The following is a 14,842-nucleotide window of genomic DNA, read 5'->3' on the forward strand; positions in this document are numbered from 1 at the left end:
CTTGCATCTAGTAGATAGAAAAGGCTCACATTTCAAACATCTGGGCCAGATTCTAATCCAGATCTCTTAAGAAAAATGATAATGTACTAAACCACTGCACCATTATCTTCCTCTTTAACTATACTCCCATTCAGAACAGTCACTGATTATAGTGCCAGCTGGTGACAGCTTCAAATGGACTGAAGTGTGGTCAATGTAACACTTTGTTCAAGAATGAAGGGGATAAACTGGATTAACTATAGACCAGTTAGTCTATGAGTTGTAGGCAATTACATAGAATCTATAATTCAAGGTAAAATCAGTGAGCATTTAAAAATGTGTGGATTCTGAGCATGGTTTGATTAGAGACAGTCAGCATGGCTTTGTGAGGGGCAGATCATGCCTCACAAGCCTTATTGAATTCTTTGAAGATGTGACAAAACACATTGATGAAGGAAGAGCAGTGGATGTGGTGTGTATGGATTTTAGCAAGGCGTTTGATAAGGTTCCCCATGGTAGGCTCATTCAGAAAGTAAGGAGGCATGGGATTCAGGGAAAGTTGGCTGTCTGGATACAAAATTGGCTGGCCCATAGAAGTCAGAGGGTGGTAGTAGAAGGAAAGTATTCAGCATGGAGCTCGGTGACCAGTGGTGTTCCACAAGGATCTGTTCTGGGACCTCTGCTCTTTGTGATTTTTATAAATGACTTGGATGAGGAAGTGGAAGGCTGGGTTAGCAAGTTTGCCGATGACACGAAGGTTGCTGGAGTTGTGGATAGTGTGGAAGGCTGTTGTAGGTTGCAACGGGACATTGACAGGATGCAGAGCTGGGCTGAGAAGTGGCAGATGGAGTTCAACCTGGAAAAGTGTGAAGTGATTCATTTTGGAAGGTCGAATTTGAATGCGGAATACAGGCTTAAAGACAGGATTCTTGGTAGTGTGGAGGAACAGAGGGATCTTGGGGTCCATGTCCATAGATCGCTCAAAGTTGCCACCCAAGTTGATAGGATTGTTAAGAAGGCATATGGTGTGTTGGCTTTCATTAACAGGGGGATTGAGTTTAAGAGCCACAAGGTTATGCTGCAGCTCTATAAGGCCCTGGTTCGACCACACTTGGAATATTGTGTTCAGTTCTGGTCGCCTCATTATAGGAAGGATGTGGAAGCTTTAGAGAGGGTGCAGAGGAGATTTACCAGGATGCTGCCTGGACTGGAGGGCATGTCCTACGAAGAAAGATTGAAGGAGCTAGGGCTTTTCTCATTGGAGCGAAGAAGGATGAGAGGTGACTTGATAGAGGGGTACAAGATGATGAGAGGCATAGATAAATTGGATAGTCAGAGACTTTTTCCCAGGGTGGAAAGGGCTATCACCAGGGGGCATAATTTTAAGGTGATTGGAGGAAGGTGTCGGGGAGATGTCAGAGGTAGGTTCTTTACACAGAGAGTGGTGGGTGCGTGGAATGCGCTGCCAGCGGTGGTAGTAGAAGCAGATACATCAGGGGCATTTAAGCGACTCTTGGATGATAGTAGAATGAAGGGTAGGTAGTTAGTTTGATCTTAGAGTAGGTTAAAGGTTCGGCACAACATGTTGGACCGAAGGGCCTGTACTGTGCTGTACTGTTCTATGTTCTATGTTCTAATCAAGAACAACCAGCACAGATTTGTTAAATACTAATTTGAGAGGTTTTTTTGAAGAAGTGACTGCTTTGCATATATTAAAGGATGGCATATGATTGTATTTTAAGAAAATATTGTTTCACAAGAAGCTTGTTAGAAAAAAAGTTCAAGAGTATTGTATAAGAAGAACTGTAGCACCATTGATAGAAAATTGGTTGATGAACAGGAAAAGAACAATTAGGTAAATGAGTGTTTCTCAAATTAGAGAAAGGTTGGAAGTGTGTATTCCAATGGTTAGTACCGGGACAACATTTGTTATTTAGTATATGTAACTAATGGAATGCCAAGGGATCAGTGCTGGGGCCGCAACTATTTCTGATCCATATTAATGGCTTGGATGAAGGGACCGAGTGTATTGCAGCCAAATTTGCTGATGATACAAAGATGGGTAGGAATGCAAGTTGTGAGGAGGACTCAAAGGCCAGAATTTTACACCCCCACCCCAACTCTGGGACGGGAATGTTACCATCGTCTGCCTGCCTCTGCTGCCATTTTACCAGTGGCCGGGGAGGTGAAAAATGGTCTGTCCATCTGAGGCCAATTGAGGTCCTTAAGCACCCAATTAATTGTCACTGGTATATTATCAGTGACAGCTGGGCATTTCACCAGCTGAGGAAGCCACCCAGTAATACCTGGCGGGCTCAGAGGGCCTCCCCAGCAACACAAGCCGTCCCTGCTGCAACACCTCCTACTGCCCTCGTGATCAATTTCCCCCCCCCTCACCGCACCGAGGGCCAAACCCCACTTACCTGTTCCGAAATGGCATCCATGATGTTGCTCTGAGCTGGGTGCAGCCCCAGCAGTGGCCACCACTCCCGATGGCGCTGCTGGGCTTGAAGAGCTGCTGGCCCACTGATTAGCTGGCAGCTTTTGGAGGCGGGACCTCCTGCCTCAGAGGGGCGCAAGTCCCGCCCAAGGCCAATTAAGGGCCTGGGCCATGTAAGAATCGCTGCATGACTTCCAGGCCCAGCGGAGGCGGCTCTCTCCTGACTTTTCAGCTGGTGGGTGGGACTTCTGCACAACATAAAATTCTGGCCAAAGAGTCTGCCATGGGATATAGATAGGTTAAGTGAGTGGATTTGGCAGTTGGAGTATAATGTGGGAAAATGTGAGGTTGTCCAGTTTAGTGGGAAGAATAGAAAAGCAGAATATTATTTAAATGGACAGAGATTGCAGAATGCTGTGGTGCAGAGAGATCTGGGTGTCTTTGTACATGAATCATAAAAAGTTAGCATGCAGGTACAGCAAGTAATTAGGGAGGCAAATGGAATGTTGGCCTTTATTGCAAGGGGGAGGGAGTATAAAAATAGGGAAGTCTTGCTACAACTGTACAGGTCATTGATGAGATGTGTGTACAGTTTTGGTCTCCTTACTTAAGAAGAGATATACTTGCATCGGAAACAGTTCAGAGAAAGTTCACTAGGCTTATTCCTAGGATGAAGGGGTTGTCTTATAAGTAAAAGGTTGAGCAGGTGGGGCCTATACTCCTTGGAGTTTAGAAGAAAGATAGGTGATCTTATTGAAACATACAAGTTTTTCAGGGGACTTGACAGGGTAAATGTTCAGAGGGGAAATAGAGAACAGGAAGCACAGTTTCAAAATAAGGGGTCTCCCATTTTAGACGGAGATGAGGAGGAATTTCTTCTCTCAGATGATCATTAATCTTTGAAATTTTCTTTCCCAGAGAGCAATGGAGGCTGGGTCATTGAATACATTTAAGGCTGAGTCAGACAGATTTTTGATCTACAAGGGAATCAAGGGTTATGGGGGAAGGCAGGCAGGAAAATGGAGTTAAGTTCACAATCAGATCAGCCCTGATCTTATTGAATGGCACAGCAGGCTTGAGGGGCCAAATGGCTTACGCCTGCTTCTATTTATTATGACCTTCAGATTTGGATTTAGACATAGGAGCACAAGGGTAGTGTTTCTGCTTTAGGTACAATCGGGAAGTTGCACCCAAAATGCACTCCAAATTGTACGGGTTAGATTACAGTTCAAGTTTCTAATAAAATTAATTTGCATAATCATGAACATAAAACTTTCTATGAATCAGCACAATCAGGCAGTGTAACAGAATGTAACTGTTTCCTATTTAAGAGTGGTAACCTGCTGCAATTTTATTAATACAGCTGAAAATGGATATATCCCAAAAATCATCATTTCTAATTTTAATGAGTGACCAGTCCTCCATCTGTGAGTAACTTGATTTAAAATCACTGAAAATGACATAAAAAACTATACTGAACCATTTAATATTTTAATTGGTGTACACCAGTCAGTTTATAGTAAATTAAATAATTTTTCATATAAAAAACTTTTAAAATGTGCCTACTATTGCCTGTGTGCCTAAGAAAATGAACATCATTTAGAGAATCTTCCTGAACCAGTGCAATTGGCAGAATCTTGCAATTTCAACATTCGGGTATGGGGAGTTTTGTGGGCAAGGCCTGATCCACGAATTGAATCTTAAACCAGCTTAAAAGATCATGGAAAATATATGAGTACAAGTGATTTTTGGCATAACAGTAAAATTTCCCTATTTCAATCAGGAATGGGGTCAAGGAAATAGGATATGGGTCTCATGGACAAGATTAGCTCAAAGAGGGCATGATGGAAGATAGAAGAGACGTTAGATAAAGACCCAGGTTCAGCGCTATGGTGGGGGAAGCCTTGGCATGATAAGCAATGGGGAGTAGAGGATGGTCTCAGGATTAGGGAAGAGGGGCTGGGAGAGGAGTTTAAGGAGATAGCTGATTGTGAGGAAAAGATCCTGGTGTGTTGAGTTGTTTTGAAAGAGGTCATTGAGGCCCGATTATGTTTGATGTGTCCAGTCAGATCTGGTGATGAATAGCTAATGAGTTGTGCGTCAAATACACTTAAGTCTGCATCCTTTGGACGTGAGGGAGTGAAGATGGAGACCGTACCATTGGGAATGAACAGTGTGGGAGAAAGTAATGGTCTTACTGGGGACAAGGGATACAAAAAGTAGAGAACAGAAAGTGGTTGAGCAGATCAACAACTGCGAAACTATTGTGTTGAATAATGGGCCAAAGGCCAGATAGTTGGGATCTTGAAAGTGTGTTTGTAGGTGATGTAGGGTAGAGTTTATTTGGGGTGGACACAGATGGAAGCTGGGTTGGAAGGGGGTAGGGGATATCAGTAGTGAGGTATACCAGAAAGTGGTCAGATATAGTGCCTTTTACATTCTCAGAATATCCAAAAGCATGTTACAGTCAGCAAATTTTGAAATGTATTTGTTTTGTAGGCAGATGCAGCAATGAGTTTGCACACAACAATTTGGCAGAAATTGCATTCAACTTGTTCAGGAAGAGTGTAAGGACTTTGTAAGGTTTAGATAAAATATTGGTAGATGTGACAATGTTTATCTGAGGTTGAAATTATGGCATCTTATTTGCATGTTTGCTGCCAGTAGCTAAATATGCTGCATCTTACTTAAGAGTACATGACATTGACACCGGATGTTACAAATGGAAATGCTGCAGTCTAAAATATTTCTATTCATCCGGTAAAGTACAAAAGCATCTGAACTATACATTCTATACATACTTGAAATATTATCAGCTTAGAAGCATCAACACTGACCTGTCTGTCCGCATCTGACATACAATTCCTAGAATGTCCACTTCGCTGGTCTCTTTTATCTGTTGGCACCCGATGCTTGTAGCAATGAAACAGCCTGTCCTCCCAATCCCTGCACTAAATGCAATGGTTATTTTCATTATTAAAGACTTCATGAGGTGGAAATTCGAGCTGAATTTTCATCCCAATACGGGGGCAAGAATGGAGAGGGACGGGCGCATAAATTCGCACTGCCTGTCGCTTTGCCAACACCATCCCGCCTAGAGCCATTTTCATGGAGGTGGGTAGCCAGTTAAGGTAAGATTAAGACCAGTTATCAGAGGTCAACTGAAATTTTCCAGTTGGCCTGTGTGCCTCCTGCAGCATCGAGAATAGGCCAGCTGCCTGGAGGCAGCCTCCTGGTGGTATACCGGGAGGCCGGTGCTTCAGACAGGTTTTGAGCCCTCCCCACATAAATGGCCACAAATGCAGCCATAGGCTGCCCTGTGGAGGGGTTCCCTTCCACAATGGTGGTTTGGCAGCTGAGGCCATTTTTTTCCAATTGTTTTAAAGTTGCTGAGAGCCGGCGCCCTCTCTGTCCCTTACCTGCAAAGGCAGGCTGCACCCCCTCCCATTGGCCCTCCAGCTTCAAGAGCCTGCCCACCATCCTTAATTGGACAGCGAATGCACCCTCTGGCCACTAATTGGCCAATTCAGGGAAAATCACTACCAGGTAACTGCTCCCGACAGAGTGGGGTGCCAGTACCCACATTTGACCCCAGTGTCGGGTCTTCATCCAAAATCCAGCCCTTAATTACAAATTATAACAGAACAATGAGTAAGTACAAACTAAATGCAGTGACTGCTGCCATTCTGAGGAGGGTGCAGTGGCTTTAGCAAAAAATGTTTGTCAAAGCAATTTACGTTGAAAGGTTATTGTTTTGGCTGTATGTTGACCTTGTGATAGCAAGCACATAGTGACTACTCAGCTATGTTCCTTTCCTGATAATATAGATCATGGCTGGAATTTTACATGGAGGTGGAGGCCCTTCCCACCGGCTTAAAAGTTGGGGGACAGCCTGCCTCCGCCAGGCCAGGAAGCCACGCAGCAATTTTGTGTCTCCCAGGCCCTTAACTGGCCTTAGGTGGGACATCCACCCCTCTGAGGCGGGAAGTTCCAACTGCAGGAGTTACTGGCCAATCAGTGAGCCGGCAGTTTTTCAGTCCCAGTAGCGTCACCGGAAGTAGTGGCCGCTATTGGGATTGCACCCAGCATGAGGAGCAGCATGAATGCCAGCCCAAAAAAGGGTAAGTGGGGTTTCAGGCCTTGCCAGGGTCAATTGGCTGGGCCCTGGCGAAGGGGTGAAGGTCAATCAGGAGGTCATGGGGGATGCTCTAGTGGGAGAGGCTTGTGTTGCTGGGGGGCCCTCTGTGGGGCACAGAACAGGGTGTCCGATCAAATGGGTCCCCCTCCCCCACCCTGGGCCCGCAAGGAGGCCGCTTGTTATTACTGGGTGGCCTCCTCAGTTGCCGAAGTGCCTGCCCGCTGCTGGTGAATTATCAGTGGTGGCGGGAGGAGGCCCTTAAATGGCAATTAATTGGCCACTTAAGGGCCTCAATTGACCTGGGACAGGTGGGTGGTTTGCCATATCCTACCCTGGGTAGGCGACAGGAACAGCATGCATCGCCTCCCACTCGATTTTACCCCCATCACCTCCAGCTCGCTCCCAAGAGGGGCATAAAATTCCAATGTCTCTAATGCTTCTGAACAATATTGCATTTCTAAAAAATGTATTAGTATTTCTGTAATAAAATGCAAGACTGGGCAAAGTAAAACAAAATAGTCAAATCCACATCTTCATCAATCACTATAGTGCTAGGAACAGTTTATTTTCATGCTTTTTCCCTGACATTTTGAATAGAATTACTACAATTGCGAGTTACTTAAAAATGGTTTCTCACCTGCAATGAACTACAATGGGTCCCCTGTTTCCTGCAGTCTGTCTGCTTCCTTCTACCTCATGTATGAGATCCAAGAGTGATTGTGCTGTATCTGGGGTCTTATGATCTGGCCAGGATGAGTACCAGTAGTGCTTTACACTTCGTGACTGCTTTGCATCCTATAAAGAAATAAGTCATTTTGCTTTTTGTCCTTATAGAGCATCCTTGCTGAAACCTATGGAGATAATTACTGACCCTAAACAAATGCCTTGCTCATTTGTTTTTCAAATATCTCTTCCTCCCACCAGTTTTACTTTTCTGCTGTATGCTGGTCCTCACACTCCTACTCTGAAATGTTAGCCAATGATTCTCCTGACCCTGTTACTACACGGTAGTTGGGAATTGCCTGGAAAACTGTGTCTCCATTTTATTTTTATTTATTTATATTTAGAGATACAGCACTGAAACAGGCCCTTTGGCCCACCACGTCTGTGCAGACCAACAACCACCCATTTATACTAATCCTACATTAACCCCATATTCCCTACCACATCCCCACCATTCTCCTACCACCTACCTACACTAGGGGCAATTTACAATGGCCAATTTACCTATCAACCTGCAAGTCTTTGGCTGTGGGAGGAAACCGGAGCACCCGGCGGAAACCCACGCGGTCACAGGGAGAACTTGCAAGCTCCGCACAGGCAGTACCCAGAACTGAACCCGGGTCACTGGAGCTGTGAGGCTGCGGTGCTAACCACTGCGCCACTGTGCCGCCCTTTTTCTTCTTCCTTATTTGAGGATAAGTGCCTGGCTTCTCCCATAACCTCAAAACAATACCCTCTCAATAAAGAAATGAACAAATTACATCCTACTTGACTGTGACAAAGGTAAATGATCCCTCCACATCCATGTGACCTGTCTGTAGCCTTTGACACAGTTGACCACAAAATTCTGCTCTGCCAACTCTCCACCGTTACACAGCTGGGTAACTTGGGGTCATTCAAAACTCTGGTGGCTGTGTCCTAACTCACACCAAGTTCCACTCACCCATCTCCCCTCTGCTCACTGACCTACATTGGCTCCCAGTTAAACAACACTTCAGTTTTAAAATTCTCATCCTTCTTTCAAATCCTCCATGGCCTGGTCTATCCCTGTCTCTGTAATCTCCTGTAGCCTCACAACCCTCTGAGATATCTGCGCTCCTCCAATCCTGCACTCTTGAGCATCCCCCATTTTAATTGTTCTACCACTGGCAGTCATGCCTTCAGCTGACAAAGCCCTACGCTCTGGAATTTCCTCCCTAAACCTCCCTGCTTCTCTACCTCATTTTCCTCCTTTAAGATGCTCCTTATAAAAACTACCGCTTTGACCATGCTTTTGCTCATCTGGACTAATATCTCCTTATGTGGCTTCATGTCATATTTTGTTTGATACCACTGACAAAGCACCTTGGGATGTTTTATTACATTAAAGATGCTATATAAATGCAAGTTGTTGTTGTTTCTTCTGTTTACAGCACTAGTTTTTTGTATTTACAGCTGGTTTTTGGCAACATTCAACAAAGAAATCTCATATTGCAGTTCTTTGGGTGAGACATTAAACAGAGGGCTGCTGGTTCAAGTGTATGTTAAAGACTCTATGGGATCATGGGACACTCGTGCCATCTAAAACTCCCGTGCCTGTGTCCCAACTCACCCCAAGTCTCAATCATTCATCTCCCCTGTGTTCACTGACCTACATTGGCTCCTGCTTAAGCAACACCTTAATTTTAAAATTCTCGTCCTTGTTTTCAAATCCCAGCACGGCGTCACCCCTCCCTATCCCTGCAATCTCTCAAGCTACACAACCCTCTGACATATCTGTGCTCCTCGAATTCTGGCCTCTTGAGCATCTCTAAATTTAATTGCTCTACCAGTGGCGGCTGTGCTTTAGCTGCTGAGGCTCTAAGCTCTGGAATTCCAACCCCAACCTCTTCACCTCTCTTTTCACCTTTAAAATGCGCCTTTAAACCTACCTCTTTGACCCAACGTTTGGTCATCAGGCCTAATAATTCCTTATGTGGCTCAATGTCATATTTTGTTTTATAATAGCCCTATGAAGCAGCTTGAGATGCTCTGCCACTTTAAAGGCATTCACAGACATCCAAACTGTTGTATTCAAAGAAGAGCAAATTGTTCTCGAGTTGCCCACTCAACATTCCTTCCTGAAATGACGCCACCAAAAAAAACAGGATAATTGCTCATTCATCTCGTGTCTGTGGAACATTTCTAGTAATGGAATGGCTGTCACATTTGTCAATGAAACAACAGTCACAGTATTTCAAAAAGAATTTGTTGTATGAAGTGATGAAATATTTCAACAAGGGAAGGATTACATAAATGCAACTGCTTTTATAAAAATATATATTTACCCCCTTATGAATGGAACTACTGTACCTTCAGTCATTTTAATCACAGAATTATGACAGTGCAGAAGGAAGCCATTTGGTCCATTGTGTCTGCACTGGCTCTCCGAAAGAGCAATTCAGTTCCATTCCCCGCCTTCTCCCCATAACTCTGCACATTCTTCCTTTTCATATAGTTGTCTAATTCCCTTTTGAATGCTTCAATTGAACCTGCCTCCATCACATTCTCAGGCAGCGCATTCCAGACCTTAACCACTCATTGCTTGAAAAGGTTTTTCCTCATGTCACATTTGCCTCACTTACCAAATACTTTAAATCTGTGCCCTCTCATTCTCAATCCTTTCACGAGTGGGAACAGTTTCTCTCTATCTACTCTGTTCAGACACCTCATGAATTTGAATACCTCTATCAAATCACCGCTCAGATTTCTCTTCAAGGAAAACAGTCCTAACTTCTCTAATCTATCTTCAAAACACATTTGTCAATGAAACAACAGTCACAGTATTTCAAAAAGAATTTCTTGTTTGAAGTGATTGAAATATTTCAACATGGAAAAGATTACATAAATGCAACTGATTTTATAAAAACATATTTACTCACTTATGAATGGCACTACTGTACCTTCAGTCCTTTTAAACACAGAATCATAGAAATGTTACAGTGGAACCATTCTCGTGAATCTTTTCTGTACTCTCTCCAATGCCCTCACGTCTTTCCTAAAGTGCGGCGCCCAGAATTGGGCGCAATACTCCAGTTGAAGCCGAGCTAGTGTCTTATACAAGGTCAAAATAATTTCCTTGCTCTTGTACTCTATGCCCCTATTAATAAAGCCCAGGATACTGTATGCTTTATTAACTGCTCTCTCAACCTGTCCTGCCACCTTCAATGACTTATGTACATATGCACCCAGGTCTCTCTGCTCCTGCACTCCTTTTAGACTTGTACCCTTTATTTTATATTGTCTATCCATGTTCTACCTTCCAAAATGAATCACTTCACATTTCTCTGCATTCAACTTCATCTGCCACCTGTCTGCCCATTCCACCAACTTGTCTATGTTCTTTTGGAGTTCTACACTATCCTCCTCATAGTTCACAATGCTTCCAAGTTTCATAGCACCCACAAACTTTGAAATTGTGCCCTGTACACCAAAGTCTAGATCATTAATATAGATCAGGAAAAGCAAGGGTCCCAACACTGACCCCTGGGGAACGCCACTACATTTCCCTTCAGTCAGTTACTTGCTTTTTACATGGAAATTACAACATGGATTAAGCATTTAGCCTGACCAGTCTATGTTGTTTATCTTCATCTGCATCAGTAGTCCTAATCCCATATGCCCATTCTAATCTCTTTCTTGAAACACCGATCGAACCGATTCTTAAATATTGACATAGAGTAAAGGCCTGCTCAGGTTGGGAAAAAGAACCCGACCGATCCTTTATCATGCAAGGGCAAGGTTAACTAATGACAGATGCTACAGCAAGTTATGACCCACTGATTATATCTTGAATGGCAGACTGGATGATGGGGAAGAGCAGAGCACCTTGGGATTCCAGCTCACCAAACAAGAAAAGCAGAATCATTTTATGGAGGACCTGAGCCCAACCCGGCCCGAGTCCTTCCAATTTCGCCTCGAGCCCGACCCCGACTCAACTCGACCCGACCCGACCACCGCTTTACTTACCTTCTGACTGGGAAGCTCCAGCGCATGCGTGATGACATCATAGTGACATCACTTGCTCACTGCGCAGACTCAGTTTTGTCCCGGACACCCAGCTCAGGTAAGTTTTTTAATTTTAATATTTACCAGCAGAGCACTTACCGTGTGTGTCCAGCCCGACCCGACCCGACCCGAGCGCTAGACCCGGAAGAGCGGCCCGGCCCAACCCGACCCGGACTCAACACATCGTCGGGTCCCATCGGGTTCGGGTCAGGTAGCAGGTCTTGAGTCTCTTTCAATCATTAACTCCAGTAGCACATTAAACAATACTTAGCCGTCTGTGTAAAAAAAAAAGCTTCCTCTCTGCTTTCTCTGCTAAGTTTCTTAGATTTAATGTTATATTTATCTCCTTTTGTGTTAAACCCCTCAATTATTGGAAACTGTTTCTATCTGCCCTGTTCTATCATTTCATGATTCACGCTGTAATCACTTTCTAATTAATACAGCCCCAGTTTCTCCCACTTTTCTTCATATCTGCATTTCCTCATACCAGGCAGTGACCTAGTGAATCTGCATTGCATTCTCCCTATTGCCTCAACATCCTTCCTATCGTATGGTGCCCAAAACTGCACATAAACTTCTAACAATGGGTCTGACTAAGGTTTTATTCAGAATCACCATTATACCTCGACTTTTATATGGTGTACCTCTTGCCATAAAACCCAATACTCCAATACCTCAAATGAATAAGGCCATAAAATGATTCTGCTTTTCATGTTTTGTGAGCTGTAATCCCAAGGTGCTCTGCTCTTCCCCATCATCCAGTCTGCCATTCAAGATATAATCAGTGGGCCATAACTTGCTGTTGCATCTGTCATTAGTTAAACCTGCCCTTGCATGATCAAGGTTTTTACAATTTTTTGCAGCAAGTTTCCTAAATTGAGAGCTGATGAATTTGCAATGATGGAAACTGGGCTTTTGGGACTTAGTGAACAGGGAAAGCAACTGTATATTTCCTTAACCAATCAGATTGAATGATTTGAAATTAACGCACAAGAATGGAGAAGGAAGCATAAATTGGAGTGAGTGAATTTAATGTCAAATAAGGTACAGAAAGACAAATAAAGTGAGGGAAAGGAAGATTAGATTAAGAGAGTGAGAAAAAAAGACAGAAGGGAAAAGTAAAATAAAAGTAAAATCTTACACTTTTAAAATCTCCAACAACAATTAACACCTGAAGGAATGAGACTCTACACTTGTAATAGCTAACTTTCAGTGTCAGAGAGGTTGATTGGCAGTAACTAATATTTATCACATCATTAGAAGGGTATTTAAAGTTGAGGTGACAAGACTTAACTTTCAGTGGCAAGTTTAGTTTGTATTTACTGCGCAAGTACAGCAACTTCATGCCATTTTATGCATTTCAAATGGTGAGACAGGCAGAGAGATGTTGCTTTGCAACACTACCAGTGGAGCAACATAATGTGTACAGGAACTTTTGGAATCCATATTTAACCGTGCATCTGCCCCCTGTCTGAAGTTGCTGTATCATTTGTGCATAAATACCAGAGCCTCACTGTTATTTTGACAGCAAATTCTCCTTTTTTTAACCAAAATGTACCAGCTCCTAATTAACTGACATTGGATTTCAACTGCTATACTTTGCTTGTGCAAATTGTACTAATTGTTCAGTACCTTAATGCTTAGATCCAGAATAGTGTATCCATCACATTCCTTTAGATCATTCACAACAATTTCAAACCTGCCAAAGAAGTCTCGTTTTTCTGGCCAGTATACAACACATTTCTGAAAATACAAGAAACCTAGTGTAAGAAGGAAGGAAAGAACTTGCATTTTGATAATATTAAGAGCACTGATTAAACTTTCTCAGCAGTTTCAGTTATAAGATTTTTAAAATTATAATAGTGCACATAAAGTAAGTAAAAAGACACTTCAAAATCACATCAGTGCTTTAGTTAATATCTTATTACAGCTATCTACTATGACCTTATTTATTAAGGTCATTTGTTTAATTAACATCTTTTGTACAATAAGAGGGGGATTATCATTTTCAAGGCTGGACCTGACCATCTGTCTCCACTCCAGTGGAGCCATTTTCCTGTATGCACAATGGGATTCCTGCCCTCAAGTGGTAGCCTACCAGTGCATAGGAGGAAATTCAAGCAGTATTGAAGGGAGTTTCAGCTGCAACGGTACAAGATCCAGGAGAAAAGAGCCTCAAAGCGGTTGAAACCTCCCAAAAGTTCCAAACCAAGACTCACTAAATCCTCAACAGAGACCAAGGACAGAATGTAGGAAGGAAGAGGCGTCTGAAAGAACCCTTCCCTTCATAGAGGCATTGTACAGTCTTTGCCACTGCTGCCCATGATATCTCCCAGAAAGTGGTGGCAACAAATACACTTGAAATCTACCAGGACCAGGATCTCATCCCACCCTCATCATTATTTGAAGGTGGTGGTCTGGGTGAGAGAAAGCCTAAATAGGGATGGTAAGCAGGTGGTAGACCTCACCACCCCATTTTCCCACTATTTCTACCACAATCCCACGTAATTTGAGTTTGATTGTGGAAGGAAAATTCTCCATCACTCAACTTGGTTGGTGTCGTAACTAGCACAAAGGAAGATGGGTATGGTTGTTGGATGCCAATCATTTCGGCTCCAGGACATTGCTGCAAGATTTCTCAGGGTAGTGTCCTAGGCCCATCCATATTCAACTGCTTCATCAATGACCTTCCCTCCATCATAAGGTCAAAAGTGGGGATATTCGCTGATGATTGTAGAGTGTTCAGTAGCATTCTTTAGTCCTCAGATACTGAAGCAGTCTGTGTCTGCATACAGCAAGACCTGGACAACACTCAGGCTTGGGCTGACAAGTGTCAATTCACATTTGTGTCACACAAGTGACAGGCAATGACAATCTCCAACAAGAGAGAATCTAACCATCTCCCCTTGACATTCAACAGAATCACCATCGCTGAATCCCTCACCCTTCACATCCTGGAAGTTACCATTGACCAGAAACTAATGGCGGCACAGTGGTTAGCACCGCAGCCTCACAGCTCCAGCGACCCGGGTTCAATTCTGGGTACTGCCTGTGTGGAGTTTGCAAGTTCTTCCTGTGTCTGCGTGGGTTTCCTCCGGGTGCTCCGGTTTCCTCCCACATGCCAAAGACTTGCAGGTTGATAGGTAAATTGGCCATTATAAATTGCCCCTAGTATAGGTAGGTGGTAGGGAAATATAGGGACAGGTGGGGATGTGGTAGGAATATGGAATTAGTGTAGGATTAGTATAAATGGGTGGTTGATGGTCGGCACAGACTCGGTGGGCCGAAGGGCCTGTTTCAGTGCTGTATCTCTAAATAAAAAAATAAGTTAAAAAAAATAAAATAATCTGGACCAGCCACATAAATAGTGTGACTACAAAAGCAGGTCTGTGGTGAGTAACTCACCTTCTGATGTCCCAAAGCCTGTCCACCATCTACAAGGCACAAGTCAGGAGTGTGATGGAATACTCTCCATTTGCCTGGATGAGTGCAGCTCCAACAGCACTCAAGAAGCTCGACACCATCCAAGACAAAGC

The 14,842-nt window shown here is 43.5% G+C and overlaps 1 protein-coding gene across 2 annotated transcripts in view; it reads right to left on the bottom strand.

Annotated features, from left to right (window-relative positions):
* LOC137383850 (receptor-type tyrosine-protein phosphatase R-like) overlaps positions 1-14,842 on the bottom strand; it is a 79,606-nt gene that overhangs the window by 4,186 nt on the left and 60,578 nt on the right. For both annotated transcript variants that reach the window (XM_068057154.1, XM_068057155.1), the window contains exons 8-10: positions 12,939-13,049; positions 7,195-7,352; positions 5,257-5,370 (exon numbers count right to left, since the gene is read on the bottom strand). In XM_068057154.1, coding sequence (XP_067913255.1) covers positions 5,257-5,370; positions 7,195-7,352; positions 12,939-13,049 — 383 coding nt within the window. The remainder of the gene's footprint in view (positions 1-5,256; positions 5,371-7,194; positions 7,353-12,938; positions 13,050-14,842) is intronic.

This window comes from Heterodontus francisci, chromosome 25, assembly GCF_036365525.1.
Source record: "Heterodontus francisci isolate sHetFra1 chromosome 25, sHetFra1.hap1, whole genome shotgun sequence".
NCBI classification, from domain to species: domain Eukaryota; kingdom Metazoa; phylum Chordata; class Chondrichthyes; order Heterodontiformes; family Heterodontidae; genus Heterodontus; species Heterodontus francisci.